This window comes from Biomphalaria glabrata, chromosome 1 (assembly GCF_947242115.1).
Source record: "Biomphalaria glabrata chromosome 1, xgBioGlab47.1, whole genome shotgun sequence".
NCBI classification, from domain to species: Eukaryota; Metazoa; Mollusca; class Gastropoda; family Planorbidae; genus Biomphalaria; species Biomphalaria glabrata.
Genome location: NC_074711.1, coordinates 20,821,783 through 20,837,418, shown reverse-complemented (window position 1 = coordinate 20,837,418; position 15,636 = coordinate 20,821,783). Strand labels below are relative to the sequence as shown.

General features: G+C 31.1%; 2 protein-coding genes across 4 annotated transcripts; one reads left to right on the top strand and one right to left on the bottom strand.

Annotated features, from left to right (window-relative positions):
* Positions 1–598: 598 nt before the first annotated feature.
* On the bottom strand, positions 599–6,660 carry LOC106067264 (GTP-binding protein 10 homolog). Its single transcript, XM_013226423.2, has 9 exons — positions 6,367–6,660; positions 4,671–4,870; positions 3,941–4,029; positions 3,067–3,211; positions 2,900–2,973; positions 2,563–2,615; positions 1,576–1,761; positions 941–1,064; positions 599–843 (listed from the first exon to the last, which is right to left on the bottom strand). The coding sequence occupies exons 1-9, from the start codon at positions 6,529–6,531 to the stop codon at positions 605–607; spliced, it is 1,275 nt and encodes a 424-aa protein (XP_013081877.2). The 5' UTR covers positions 6,532–6,660; the 3' UTR covers positions 599–604.
* Positions 6,661–6,882: 222 nt separating this feature from the next.
* On the top strand, positions 6,883–12,560 carry LOC106067266 (uncharacterized). 3 transcript variants are annotated; one of them, XM_056027595.1, is made up of 4 exons: positions 6,883–6,926; positions 8,752–8,868; positions 9,691–9,783; positions 10,285–12,560. In XM_056027595.1, the coding sequence occupies exons 2-4, from the start codon at positions 8,772–8,774 to the stop codon at positions 10,506–10,508; spliced, it is 414 nt and encodes a 137-aa protein (XP_055883570.1). In that variant the 5' UTR covers positions 6,883–6,926; positions 8,752–8,771; the 3' UTR covers positions 10,509–12,560. The 3 variants fall into 3 exon arrangements, with proteins under 3 accessions (XP_055883570.1, XP_055883577.1, XP_013081880.2); XM_056027602.1 differs by lacking the exon at positions 6,883–6,926 and adding an exon at positions 7,072–7,150 and having other exon boundaries at positions 8,754–8,868; XM_013226426.2 differs by lacking the exon at positions 6,883–6,926 and adding an exon at positions 7,356–7,501.
* Positions 12,561–15,636: the final 3,076 nt, after the last annotated feature.

Genomic DNA, 15,636 nt, shown 5'->3' with positions numbered 1-15,636 from the left:
TCCAAAGATAATGTTGCATACTAAAATAATGACAATGAATTTCAGCTACCAGCAAAAAACTTGAAATTTGACTTAAAAAACTGTGGAATGTTTAATTTGTTAATGAATGTAAAGTGTATTTTGTGTATATTTAACAATGTGTTTAATATTTTCAACATTGTTAAATTGTGTAAAACCAATTATTTTCAAGGCTAATTTTTAATTACCATTATTATTATGAAATATTACTTATAGTTTATAGCATACGGATTATGATTTCATATTTTCAACATTGTTAAATTGTGTAAAACTGATTATTATTTTCACTGCTAATTTTTAATTACCATTATTATTATGTTTTTAATTTATAGTTTATAGCATACTTCTGATTTGTTCAAGTGTGAAGCACTTTAATTATTAATCACACAATATTAAATGTTTAAGTCGTTTTCATTACAAACACTAACTCTTGGTGAAAATGTCATTAAAAAATGATAATTGAAATGACCTTTATAGTTATGACCAAGAAGAATATGATTTATTTGAAATACACCAAAACTGAGCAGATTTGTAATTAATTAAACAATTAGAAAATAATGAAAATCTCACAAACAACAAATCAGTTTCAAACCAAAACACTTTTAATCTTTTCTGTGGGATTCAAATCATCACTGGACTTCAACAATGAATTTTTAGCTTCCATTTCAGCAATTATCTTTTTCTCTGCATAGTCATCCATGACCCTCCTGATACTTTCCTTTAGCTGTAGCGTGTTTTCTCCTTTCATGGCTGAGATGGTGAATATGTCATCAAACACAGGCAACCTTTTCGGGTGGAATTCTTCTCTTACATCTGACAAAGAGTCTAATAGATTGGGGAAAATAAGTGAAATTAACATTTTTAAAGAACTATAATTATTTTGTTGTTAGAATTAATGACTCTTATTATCCTATAAACCCACCAGGCAAATTTTTAATGAGATTTAAAAGATCTTTGGTTTTTGTGAAATCAGAATCTGTATCAATTTTGTTCAGAGCTAATATAGATGGTTTGTCCAGCATTCCATGGCCATACTCTTCTAGTTCCTGCAAATATATATATTTATATTTCAGTGACATATACGTGTTATGGTGAGTGTGTGTGTGTGTGTTTTCAAGATAACAATGAAGAATAGGAGCTTTAGTTTTTGGAGAATGATGAAACCACACTAAGGTCTGCCATAATTTATGTTAATTAAGAAGTCACATGGGTGATAGTTGAATGAGAGACAAGTTAGAGACACCAGGGAGTAAGGACATGCTTTTATAGTGAAGTAGATTTTGTTTAAAATATAATTTTAAATTATTACTATAAGATTTATATTCCATCTCAAGCTGTTTTTGTTTAAATTATTTAAACTTTTATACTAAAAATATAACACTCCAACAATCGTTTAGTTGTACTAGCTATCTGGAGCTACGAACCAACAACTGAGCATTAACAATATGTATAAAATTGTCTTTTTTTTTAAATCCATCACTACTTGTTGAAAACAAAAGTTGTTTTTTTCTTTTCCTAACCTCAATATGAATACATGCATGCCAAACTTTAATTTACCTGAATAAGGATTAAAAGTGTTTCAAATGCAGATCTCTCTGGGTACTTAAAAGACAATTGAAATGGGTTGATATCAAGCATGTACAAAAGAATTTTATTTCTCTCAGCATGTCGTAAAAACTTAATACCCATTCCAAAATTTTGATGAGCACCTTCTATTAATCCTGGCAAATCAGCAACAGTTATCTGAGAATGACAAAAATGACAACTCTCAAATCTGCTTCTGTTTAAAGTTCACTTTTGAAAAAACATATGTATGATACATACATATATTTTCATTATAAAATTTTTTTCTACTACCATTCAATAACAATACTCTATTGTAAACAATCAATAATCAAAAGCAGTATGTTGTTTTGAACTATTAATTATTGTATCTGTATATAAACAATAAACAATGTTTAAAAATGTAAACAGAATGTGCACAGTGTGTTTGGGTTTGGGGGTGCAACGGACAGCACTTTCTTATATCCGGCCAGAGCCAGATTTGGCAGATGGCAGAGTAAGATATTTGGCCGGATAGTAGAGTAAGATATCTGGCCAGAGCTGGATACTGCACCTACATGTCTAGTAATAGCTTTATAAATAACATATATGTTATATTTTATTTTACTTTTTTTCACTTTATTGTTTTAAACTCTATTACTCAGTGATGAATTAAAGTATTTTCCCATAATCTATTACACCATTTCCCCTCATCTCATGTATGAGGATAAACTGTTTGGGAAATAATGGGGCTATTATAGATGTCATGATCTCCAATACCACAGATGAGAACATCTCACAGTGAAGTCATTTTAAAAAATTGTGTATCTCCATGGCATCAAAAGAAGAGGCTAGTAACTTATATTAGGGTATTTATTATAATAATAATAATATTATTAATAATAATCTTTATTGTCTGTAAGGAAATTAGTCTTACAATTTGTGCATTTATCTATTTATGAATCTACATTATGTCTGTAATTGTAAGATTAAGTCACAAACCTTTCTACCATCTTCATATTCCATGATACCTAACTGTGGTGATAATGTAGTAACTGAAAAATACAATCACATTTGTCTATAAAAATAAAAATACATATACAATGTTTATATAAGTGTCTAGATTAATAGGTTTTTAGTGTTAGATCTTAAATTTTATTACAAACAATCTAAATTTTCTAAAACACAGAAAAATTTATAATTTCTCGTGCTCTGAATTAATCCGATGGAATGAATGACAAAATAAATCTTTCCATTTCATGATCAAAGTAATAAAGAATTAATTTTGCTTTTGCTATCAAGGAAGGTTCTGCTGCATGTAGTTTCTACAAAAACTTACATGGATAAGCTCCTATTTTAGGTTTAGCTTTTGATATTGCTTTTAAAAATGTAGATTTTCCAGCATTGGGGAACCTATGAAAGAAAAAATAAACTACCTGAATTTGCTATTATTAAATCTTTAAGTAAAACAATATCTTAGATAAAAATTGAACCAAAAAAAGTTACCCAACAAGTCCCACATCTGCTAAAAGTTTCAGTTCGAGACCAATGGAATTATTTTCTCCCCTGATTCCTAAGAAATTTGTCTTGTCATTGCCGCCAGAACCACCTTCTGCAGCAATACATATGTCTCCATTTTGATCTAAATCAACTGTGAACAAAACAAACCCCAGATTTTAAAAAGAATAACATTTTAAAACTTCCAGCTTAAAAATATATTGTCTTAGCTGCAGGCAATTAATTTTTTTCCACTGTGACATTACACCTCAGTAAAGAAGACAGTATACAAAACAAAAAAAAATATGTAGTTTATCAGAAATGTTTCTATATGCCCTAAATGTTTTTAAAATCTGCATTAGTACATCTCAATGATTTTACTATCTAAATAGTTTTTGTTCATTTACCAGAAGAGACAAACATTAGGTCAAAAGAAAAATTAAGCGGAATATATATTTGGCTAGTTAAAAGAGCTACAGAATATAGATATTGCAGGATCACACTAAGTATGGCAACTCTAAATGACCAACAAAAGTACATAGACAGAGAAAGATGGCAAGGCTAAACGAAGGAAACATGAATAAGATCAAAGGAGAAACAGCTAAAAGACAGTAGTGTTACTTACGATTTCCCTTTATTATATTTATATTGACTTATTCCCCAATGGATGCCATGTATTAGTATTAGGGTTTGTGGCACATCACTACAATTTAGGCCATGTTGTGCCATGTTGTGCCCAGATGATGATTAAATGAGAAATGTAAGTTAAGGGGAGAAGTGACTAAATCACAATATGGCAACTTGGACGGGTCATGTTTTAATAATTTCAAAAGAAAATTCATATTTTCATATCAGAATAATATTTGTTCTGAAATAAAGTTACCTTTCTTGCCATTAGGTAAATGAACTATAACACCAACAGGAACTTCAATAGTTAAGTTTTCACCTCGTTCCCCAAGTAAATGAAACCTACTGTAAGAGCAAATAAAAAAAAATTATTCTACAATACAGAACCAGCATCAATAACAATAATTTTAAACATAGTACGTTTATTATTAATTATATTCATATTAACTATATATACACCCATAGCTGATACCCATGCAGCGTTAGGGTAGAAATAATTGGTATAGGTTTATTGTCCGGAACACTTGTTTATCCTTCATTTACACATTACAACCCTCCCGTACCTCCACCACATTTTTTTCTCTCAAATTCTACAAGATACAAGACTACTTTTTGTCTTTTTCATCCTAAAATCAAACGTCTCTCAAACCCTTAATATATAGCCTTACCTCTGCATGCATTATAACACTGCCATTGATATTCACACAGATCTAAGGATAATCTCTAAATAATAGCTTACTAATAGAAAAACAAACCTAATGAAATACTCAGAAAAAAACAAAGATAGAAGCACATTTCTTATTCCATATGTAGAATTATCTCAAAAGAAAATTTTCTTTATATATATGAATATATATTTTTTTGTTTTAACTAAAAAATAATATTAAAAAATAAAACGTACAGTTTGATTTGAAAATAAAAAAACTGACTTGAGGAGACTACTATTATAAGATGCAAGATTATCACATTATCAAACAACATCATACTCGCTGTTTTCCCCTGTTCCTGCTTTACAGAATTGACGTGGGAATTTCTGTAACACTTGTCTTAGGGTCAAAATCTTTTTATTAGCAACAAATATTACTTGGCCTCCATCACCACCAAATCCGCCATACTTTGGTAGACCTTGACCCCCTGCACCACCAATAGCTTGCAATGGTAAATAATCAATAAAAGAAGAGGATCTCTGGAAAAAATGTTTAATGATAAAAACACTTAAAAAGATTTAAAATATATCTAATAGATCTATATATGATAAAAAGAAATGAATACAACAATTATTCAGCCAACTTACTTATCCACCAATCCTAAATGAAGTGTTTCACTAAAATTAAAACAAAGCCTGTTATTTGTTAACAATTTATAAGTTAACTTGAATAACAATCCTATACTCTTAAGCAAGCAATTCTTCTATGTATGTATGTATGTATGTAAATATGTATGAATGCATGTATGTATGTATTAGGGGTGCACTGGATAGTACTTTTTGATATTCGGCCGTAGCAGAATATTCCCGAATAGTAAAATATGACATTCAGCGAAGCCGGAGCCGAATACCTACATGTCTTTTTCCTTTTATATACCTTATTATTTTAAACTCTGTTTACTGATTGATGAATTAAAGCTTAACAGTATTTATAAACAGATAGGCCTAATTAACTAATCTGTGTAGCATGAGTGTGTTTATGTACGAGGCCACCAACTGTAAAGGGTGTGTGGGGAAGGGTCAATGTAAAATATGCAAGTATATATTTTACTAGTTACTAATGTAAATCTCCCAAAAGTTAAGTGCAATCTGGCAAAGTATGTATTCATGAATTTCAGACCAACAACTTAACATCAGTCTTGTAAAAAGTCCAAGGACAGGTTCTGGCTTCAAGGGCTTAATACTGATACATCTTCCTTAATTGTTACTGATTTTATTGTGATTTCTGTAACTGTTACAAAAGGGTACAATAGGAAGCCTATGGGTGCCTGGTGTGTAAAAGATCGACCTGGCCTGATACACAGTGGCTAAGTACGCCTCGTAGGTAAAAAAAAAAAAAAAACAATAATAACGAGGAGTTACTTGACACTCTCAATTTATTAAGAATATCATTATTAAATCAAGACACTTAACGCAGGAGAGTAATATTCAAGTTAACACACTAGGTTAAGTAAATCAAAATCAACCGTAATTTTTATTTACAGTGTAGTATGATTTCTTAGCATGTTGTGTTTTTCCATTCTGGCAAAAAAATGGCCAATGTCTATCAATAAATTGAGTGTCAAGGAAAAAATAAATAAAATAAGGAGTAATGGTCACCTGTCTATCAATGAATTTAATATGATGGACTAAACATTTGAGTAGTTGCACTAAAAAGGCTTTCTTCCAAGCCAATAATTTCAATAAAAATTAAAAGTGCAAATTACTGTTTTACGCATAAAATCCGCATCATATGATTCATAAGCTGCAAAGCAAACTTTTTTTTTTCTAGAGTATTCTAGACTCACGAGACTGTGTAGTCAGTGTAGTAGGCCCGTAGTAGTAGCTAGATCTATCATCTAGATCTAGATCTAGTTACAATCTAGTAGTGACCACGGTAGTAGGCAGTAGGCTGAGTAGGGACAGGAGCACTTACATAAACATTACTTACAAGATTTTGTACCCTAATTTCTAAATCTAATCTAGAATAGCCTCACCACTTTTGAGTCATCTGAATAATATTGTGGAAAAGACACACTTTTAAAATCATAAAAATGGCATTGACATAAACAAATAATTTTGTTGACTCGATCGCTGGCACTGGAATAACTTAAACTTTTTCGACTCAAGAAGGTTGCCATTGACTTGAATTTGATTGACATTGTAGAGATTATTGTAATATATCAGAGTTTAAGTTTAGATCTAGATATATTTATGATATAATATAATATAATAGATCTATATCTAGGTCTAGTCTTGATTCTAAATCTAGACTGTCAGTCACTGTCAATCAACTTCAAGTTTGTCAAGCAAGGTCTCTAGATTAGTAGATAGATAGCAATCTAGATATAAATATAGAGTATATAGGTATGTGATTAGTGTTATGTACATAACATATAGACACAGACCTATATAGACAATATAGATATACTAGATCTAGATCTACATCTAGAAGTCTAGAACTACAGTCTAGATCTAGAATCAATTTTATTTTATCAATGTTTTTATGTTGCTCACGAAAAATCAAAAACTTTTAACCTAGATCTAGAGATCTATAGTTAGAACATATAGACTAGATAATAATTAATCTAGATCTAGATTAATAAAAAGATCTAGATCTAGATCATATTTTACTCATATATAGATGTAAATATTATAAAAATATAATTATTTATATATAAATATATACTATAGTGAACTATAGTGTCTATAGTAGACTATACAGTTTTGAGTATAGAGTCTACTTAATTAACTTAATACTAGACTCTAGTAACTAGAGATAGTAGAGTTATAGAGAGAGTCTAGATCTATCTCTAGTATAGTTTTAAGTTTATTATAAGTATAAGTTTATAGAGTAGAGTGACTAATCCGTAGTAATCGTCTAATAAATTAATCTAAATTCTAAATGATTAATCATGATTAATGATAATCATTAATCATTTAATCAATTAATGACTTGAACTAGACATAAGACAAGTATAAGTGACAATAACTTGTTACTTATACTTGAAGTTAGAGTTAGATCTAGAATAATCTAGATCTATGACTTTAAGTTAAAGTTAAAGTTATACCAAACTTTAGTATTATTATTATTCTTGATCTAGTCTACTATTGTCTAGTAGTCGTAGTGTAGTAAGTACTAAGTAGAGTATAATTATGTTTATTATGAATATTATGATAGTTTTAAACTTTTTTATTAGTATAAGTATAGTATAGATAGTGTAGTCTGTAGTATAGGCTTAGGCTAATAAGTTATAGGCCTGTACGTAGACTCTATCACTGTAGACTGTATAATAAGGCTTGTCTTAAAATCTGAAGATTAATGAGGAATGCAAGCATCTTTGGTGAAAGTGTAAATGACACAATAGAAAGATGCGTAGAAGTTTGGGTTTAATTGGGTTCTTCCGTAGTGACGTGACGGATCATTAAAAAGTAAGAACGGAAATAGAGAACCAATGGACAGGACGAAGAACGACCGACTTGTGATGTAGATAGAGATGACGAAGACCGTGCCCTTTTTATTCATTAAACTGTTTTAAATTTATGAGCTGGAGTTATCTATCTATTGATTGTTCAGTTGAATGCGTCAAGTTCGAATTCGCGGCCAACATCTACATTCATCAACCAGTCACATCAACCATCAACAGAAGCTCCGCCTGCATACAAAAATCACTGTATACTAAGCAGTGGTTCTCTCAACCCCTCTATATGGATCTGAGTCTGAGACATGGGTACTATACAGAAAGCAACTAAGACTTCTTGAACGCTTTCACCAAAGATGCTTTTGCTCCATGATACAATGGCAAGACCACACTACAAACAGCGATGACCTTGCCAACGCAGTTATGGACAGTATAAAGAAACTTCTTTTAGTCCGATTGTTATGCTGGGCAGGGTATGTATCCCCTATGGGGGATGAATGTATGCCAAAAACAGTGAGTTGAAATGGGGTCAAATTAACAGAGGTGCCCCATGGAAATGCTCTAAAGACCAGCTTAGACGCCAACTTGCTTTAACTTACATAGAAGAGAGCATCTGGCTGCTGGTGGCTTTTGAGCGAGACAGCTGGAGATCACTTACAAAGGCAGCTGAATACACATTTGAGGCCAAAAGAACATCGCCTGCAGAGGACAGACAGATGGCCAAAAAAAAATTTTAATTGACCACCAGCGGAAAATGGTTATGTCAACGCTGGAAGTGGCTAAATATGTAGGTTGCAGCTGGGGCTCGTAGCCACAAGAAATACTGCATCCCTCATTTATCTTTGGACTTGAAGACAAGCCTTATTATTCATTTTAAGTACAATGAAAATATAATATTTATTTTCGTCCTTAGAAAGTAAATTGAACAATAATTTCAAAAAAACTGCATTTAAATTTCAGATTCTGTATTTGTATGAAGAATGGCAGCTAATATTCTTGGCATGGCATTTATACCATATTATGATCATCTTATGAATTTACTAAAAACTAACCCAGAGCTTCATAAAACTGCTAGAGGTATTATTTTGTTCTACAAAAACATTGACAATAATTTTGTTAGTATTTATTGTAGTGAATTGTTTGATTCTCTTTTCTCTCTTCTCTATACCAAGATTTGATAGATAACATGTTACCCTATGCATTAACTATATCTACGTGGATAAGTGTTTTGGACTTTATGACTATGAGACCACAGAAGCTTTGGGTTAGAACTAACAATCTACAATTCTTAAGACCGATACTAAAACAAATATAACTTAATTTTTAAAACAAAAACAAGCCATTGTAAAGCTTGATTGAGCTCATCTTCAGTAGTTATAATAGATTTTAGTGGATCCTTTGGATCCAGAACAAATCAAAGAATACAAATTCTGTACACTATATTAATAAATCCATTAAGCATATTCACACCATAGAGAATCACAATACTAAAATCACATAAATAGATCTGTTGAGCCAAACTAGTAATATAAATGAAACAAATCAATCAAATCGCTGAAGAATAAACCTTAAACCTTCACTTTTCTTTAAATACTATTTATAAATAATAAAAGACTCTTAAATCTAGATATATTTTGAGGGCTCATTATCACCTTATAAAAAGTTTATACCAATATGAATTTATCTGAGTCTGTTTTACATCACCAGATAATTTTTTTATCTTTTAAATTTGCACAAAGTTACTAGTAGTATTTTTTGTAGTAAACAGGTTCAAGATTAGGTTAATGCCTAGTGCTTCCTCTTTAATGTGACAATCATCTAGTAAATAAATTTATCAATTAAATATCTTTAACGTTTTATTCAGCAATGTTTTAACATAAATACTAATATCATAAACAGGTATTTTTAAACAGGTTGCTTGGGGAGCTGCTGGAACTATTGCAGGAGGTGTAGTTGGTGGTCCATTTGGAGCTATGGTTGGTGGTGTTGCTGGTAAACTTTACCTCATTTTTTTTTTGTTGTGGCTTCTATAACCTTGTAGATTAATTTGGACCTAATGACCAAGAACGTTACATGTCATAGATGTCAGCATTTTGTTGCATGAAACAAATTAATATCACAATAATGGCTCGTCGAATTGTCAACCCCAGTTACTTTTCACCTACTACCTAACAGGATTATATACCAGTATTGCTTGTTGATACCTGCTATACCACACACACAAAATTTCCACTCATTATTTATTGGCAATGAGAGCCAAAATAAAAATGGGTATTTCATTACATAATACATTTTATAGTCTATTCAAAATTAATTTTTAAAAAAACAACACCATCAGACAAAGTCTCCTAAATTAATAATTGTGTTCACTAACTTGAACTCAGTAATTTTGAGTCAACTTTTCTAGTTTCTGGTGTAGTTAGCTGTTAGCTTGAGGACGATGTACTTTCATTAAAGAGAGTTATCAACTAATTTTGTTATATAACATTTTAGGTTCATTTATCGGTTATAGAATGAGTGATGATTACCAATCACTTATCGAAGTGCTGCAAGATCTGACTGATGAAGAAAAGGCAGAGCTTGTGAAAAGAGTTCAAGAACTTGTTGGTGGAACAACTATTGAAGCTTTAACTAGGTTTATAGGTACCCAAGCTCAGCGTTCTTCTCTCCTACACTTACTGCGATCAGCAGCATCAGAATTGTCAAAAGGGGCTTAACCATCATGTTGATATTTAACATCTAAATTATTAGTTTTAATTCAGTTCTACACATGATTGTTAGTTGTTTATAAAATAACATATTAAATCTATGTATTAATGCAAGGTTTAAAGAAGATAAATATTATTGTACTTTGAACTTTCTTTTATTCTCATTATTGTCAAAATATTGGCTCCTTATTATTTACTATTGATTGTAAAAAAAAATCTTGTTGTACACAAAAGAACACATTTACAGTTTTGTACATAAAAATATTTATCACATTTTCTTTTAAAATATTTATGTAGTTATCATAATTCTTCTATCTGTAATGCAATTAAGAGAATTCTTTTTATGCTGCTTGTTAATTTATTACCTAAACTGCAAAGTGTTGGCTTTGGCTTTAACAAAGTTTTTTTTTAAAGAGAACACTGATTGCAAGTGGCCATTAATTAATCCTTTCTGCTCCACTTCTCAAATTTTGAAGCCAAAGACATGAAGTAAACATACAATGGGACTAAAACTGTATAAATAAAATATTTATTTTTTTACTCAAAACTGCAATATTTTCAAAAGTGTGCTAATTAACTGTTAGTTGAAATAAGCATTGAATATATTCTTTATGATTTCCACATTTTTAATGAGCTTCATAGCTGCATGTCTCTCTATGGACATTGCATCTTATGACCCATTTTTTTAATTTAGTTTGGTAAAAAAAAATAATTCCTAGGTAAGATTTTTTTTTTACTGGGACTGTAAAATATGAGGTATATTTCACCTGGCTGATCTAATAACATTATATTGTTTAAATGGTTGAAATAAGAAATAGAATCAGCATCAGAGCTTATATGTTTTACAGAGACTATATTTTCTTACCATCCTAGGTCAAAGTTTATTATTATAGAAATATTTGTGATCTTGACAAGAGTTTCAATGCTTTTTTTAAATGCAAATGTATAATTCATTAAATATTTTTAATTAAAAAAAAAAGAAAATCTATACTAAAATGACATGACTCAGAGAAGATCACACTTAATAAGTACATAGGTTTTCTAAAGAAGTTTGCAATTTCCACTATGTAGAATCTCATCTGAATCCCTTATAAATTTTAAATGGTTATTTTTATATTGTGTTTCAAGCCAGCACATTAATTGGAACAAGATGTACATTATCTTATACATGATATTTAGGCAGTTGGTTTATAAACTGCTCAATATTGTTTGTTGAACATTTAATATAAAAATTTCATTTTGTTTTTAATATTATATTTCTTATAAAAATTTATTACGAATTCTTTATGAGAAAATTGAAAAATTCTTTTGCTAAATTAGAATCTTTGTAAAAAAAAAAAAATTTCTATCTCTGTGATAATGATAAGAATTTTTTTTTTCTGTACTTTCAGAGTTTTCTGTCAGAAATTAAATAAAGATGAAATACTATTATTTCGTTTTAATTTTTTTTTACACATTTTTTAATAAATAAAATAATGTGTGCATTAATTGATCTTTAAAAAGCTTCAAATCTCCAGAAATAAAAATATAATATTTCAGAAAAGAGAAGATTATTGTCACCTAGCCCAAACCTCCCTGGATAATAGTTTGGAACCTGGGTTCATTGTGATGACAGCCTTTGGCATATATCAGTTGACCAACCAGTTCATGCTTAATAGTGCATGATTCATGAAAGTACGATTTTTTTTTCCTCCTTCATTGTTCTTTTTAACCTGAATTTACATATATAGCACAATACAAAGTATGCTATATATAAATATCTGTAGATACAAAACAAGTAAATCATAAGCATCTAGTTTCATTGGAATATCTAAACTATTAAAAAAAAACAAATTGACTTTCATACATGCCAATACTTTCTAAGATATACTGTTTAAACATAATCCTTTTTAAAAGGGGGGAGAGAGGTATGGATACAAAGTTCATTCTAATAAGTAATGTACTTAACAAGTACTTATCCTCTTCTTTAAAATAATGCATTTAATTAATTACTTCAATAAGAAAAAAGAGACAGTTCAAAAATATTTAGAATTAGCATGTAGATCTTCATATTGTCTTTTTTTTTTAAATTTTTACTCTACCTAACTTTGAACTTGATCTCATCTACATTTCACACTTATTTAAATTGTTTAGACTTTCAATTTAAATCTTCTTTCATTAAATAAACATAGGAAATAATTTGTTTTAAGGAATTTATTTTTAATGCTACAGTAATCAACATTGGAGAATTTACTTTATTGAGACAATAACTTTCCTTTAGATGTAATAATATTCATTAGTATAAAAAGCACAAATATTACTTTGGCTTGCAGGCAGATAGGGTCTCTTGTGTTTCTTCAACTCTTTTTCTTTTTTTTTTTTTTGTAGCAGTGATTTTCTAGTGACCTTCTCAAGCAATAATGTCACACTTTTCCCATACATTAAATTTTTTTTTAATTGTATGTACCACAACAAGAATGGCATCTCCATTTCCTTTTTTTTTTCTGACAAACTTGTTATCCTTGTAAGTCAGTGTATGTATAGATTTTTTGTCTTTGCATTTAAAAATCACAATTCTTAAAATGTGTTCAGTTAACTATGCATACACTTAAATTATTATTTTTTCATTACACTTTAATAGAGAGACTGTTACTTGGCCAAATACTAATTAGCTAAAGATCTCTTTTGTATATTTATATAATATTTAGTTAAGACACAAAGAACTTCACAATGTTAATTCTTATAAAACATTCATTTTTCTGTTTATCCATATATATTTAATATACAATTTCCTTTTTGAAAAAAATGTTTTTATATACATTACAGTTTTAAAGTTTTTTAATTAAAGCGCCATCATTCAATTTAAAAATGTTACTATATTACTCTTTTGTGTTTTTATTAAATTCTAATTTAACAACCATGACTAATTGGAATTAAAATGGTTTTGGGCGTAGTGAATTTATCATCATCATCATCAAACTCCATTTGAGTGAGGGCTTTAGAGGCTCAAATCCTCTCTTGCAAAAGCCCTGGACAGAAACCCTGCTGTCTTGCGTAGTGCATAAATGTCGCCATACAGGTCGAGAATTTTTGGTTTCCCAGACCTGTCGAGACGGAGATCAGCAAGTCTGGGGCAGTCAAACAGAATATGAGGCACAGTTTCCTCTTCTTCCTCGCAGCGGGGGCACCGTGAATCGAAATTAGGCCATAGCCATGAGAAATATGAGCCAACATGACAATGGCCTGTCCTGCACTGTGCTATAATAGCTTGCTCAGGCCTGGACAGCCTCCACCACGAAGAAGTTCGGTCAGGGCGCCTCATGCGCTCCCAGACTCCACGGGCTTTTTGGGAATTGTCCCAGCACTCAAACCACTTTACCATTTCTGTTTTTTTTTTTAATTATAGCCAGAGCATGATGAAAACTTACAACCTGTTCAGTGGGTGGAATTTGCCCTCCTTGGTGGGCCAAGGAGTCTGCAATAGTGTGACTCGGTACCCACTGCATTAATACAGGGGTGCCATAGCGTTATTTTATGTTGTGATGACAGTGTCGATATTGGGAGGCCATGGTCCGGGGCTTTGCAAAGCCTGTAGTACAGATTTTAGTGAGTTAAAAATTTTATATTACAATTCATATGGCTACATACATTGTTATCTGCATACTTTGTCACATCTGAGGCCGATGAAGCCTTTTGTTTTCTGGGATAAGAGTAATTTAATTTTTTAAAAATCTATTTTATTGTTTGGTTTGCCATGTCTTTGAACTAAGTTATATAGATGAAAACTGTATAATCTGTACTTTGAATGAGTTATCTCTTGTCAAAAGTCGTTTTCTTACTTTAGATTTATGCCAAAGCAACTTTCAAATATTTTATCAGCATGCAACAGAGACGACTAAAATTGCTTCGCAATACTAAGGTAACGTAATCTGGAATTACTAGGTACATGGCGTGAGATACAGACGTGAAAAACATTATTAGTATTAGTTGGAATAAATATAATTTTATTACATCAAATCAGAGCAGAACAAAGGGGCCTCCACAAAAGAGAAAAAATATATCAAATTGTATTTTTTACGGCTGATTAAAATTATGCAATTAAAAAGTCTGCGCTTGTAGCCAGCTTGGAATTAGGAAATACAGCTCCAGATTTACAACCACACGTTTTGAGCTTTGTGTTCCCCTCTTAACGTTTTCTGTGACGAAATATATATGTTAAGAATATTCCTGGACACCACTTAGTCACCATCACGTTGTGTATAAGTCGTGTGTGTTCTGCGTGTGTATACAGGCTGAAAGGTCCAAAGAAACTTTATTAATATGACCATTTATTTTTCTACATCATTAGTAGGGAAACCTCCACACGTTCACAATAAGCTCAAGGAAATGTACACGCCACTAAAGTACAGAACTTGGGTCTAAAAATCTAATGGGGAAAGGAAAGAGGTATAACATAGCTAGCTTAGGGATTCCTTTATAAATCTTCATAATAATCTCATTGCGCCCAGGGCTAGGTAAATAACATATAGGCTAATTTTTTTTTGGAATGACATCACCCATTAAGCGCAAGAAGGTCAATATCTTAGAAATCTGTTGTAAATGTAAAATATGTAGCCACCATGGCGCGAAGGGGTTCAATGACCCGGGCCCACGACCATTAGGGGCCCATTTGCCAGTGGTGTAGCAACAGAAGCGCAATGGAGTTCATTGCTCTTGGGCCCATGACTCATGACCAGTTGGGGCCCACATGAGCCCTTGGGGATGAACTTAAGTGGAAAAAATGAGTAGCACTTTTGTAAGAACCGATTTTAAAAAAAAAATAGAATCCAAAACGCTCCCTCTAAATGTCCTAAACTTTACACCAAAACGTTTTATTAATTTTAAAACATTAACCCGTGTTTTCAGCTAGAAGCACTGTACCAGCGGCTTGGATGGCTTTCATTATTAAGGCACTGCTTTCCGTTAGGTTTAGTGTCATGGTGGCTTTCCCTGATCAAGTGTTCGAGGTGACAATTGATACCTGAGATGAACTCCTATCGAAAAATCAGAGCAGGAAAGAGACAATTGATACCATTCCCCCCCCCCCTTTGTATGTTCATAAAACCATTAATAGTATTACAACAATTGGGAGGGCAGGGTGAGAGAGTTTGATTTTAAA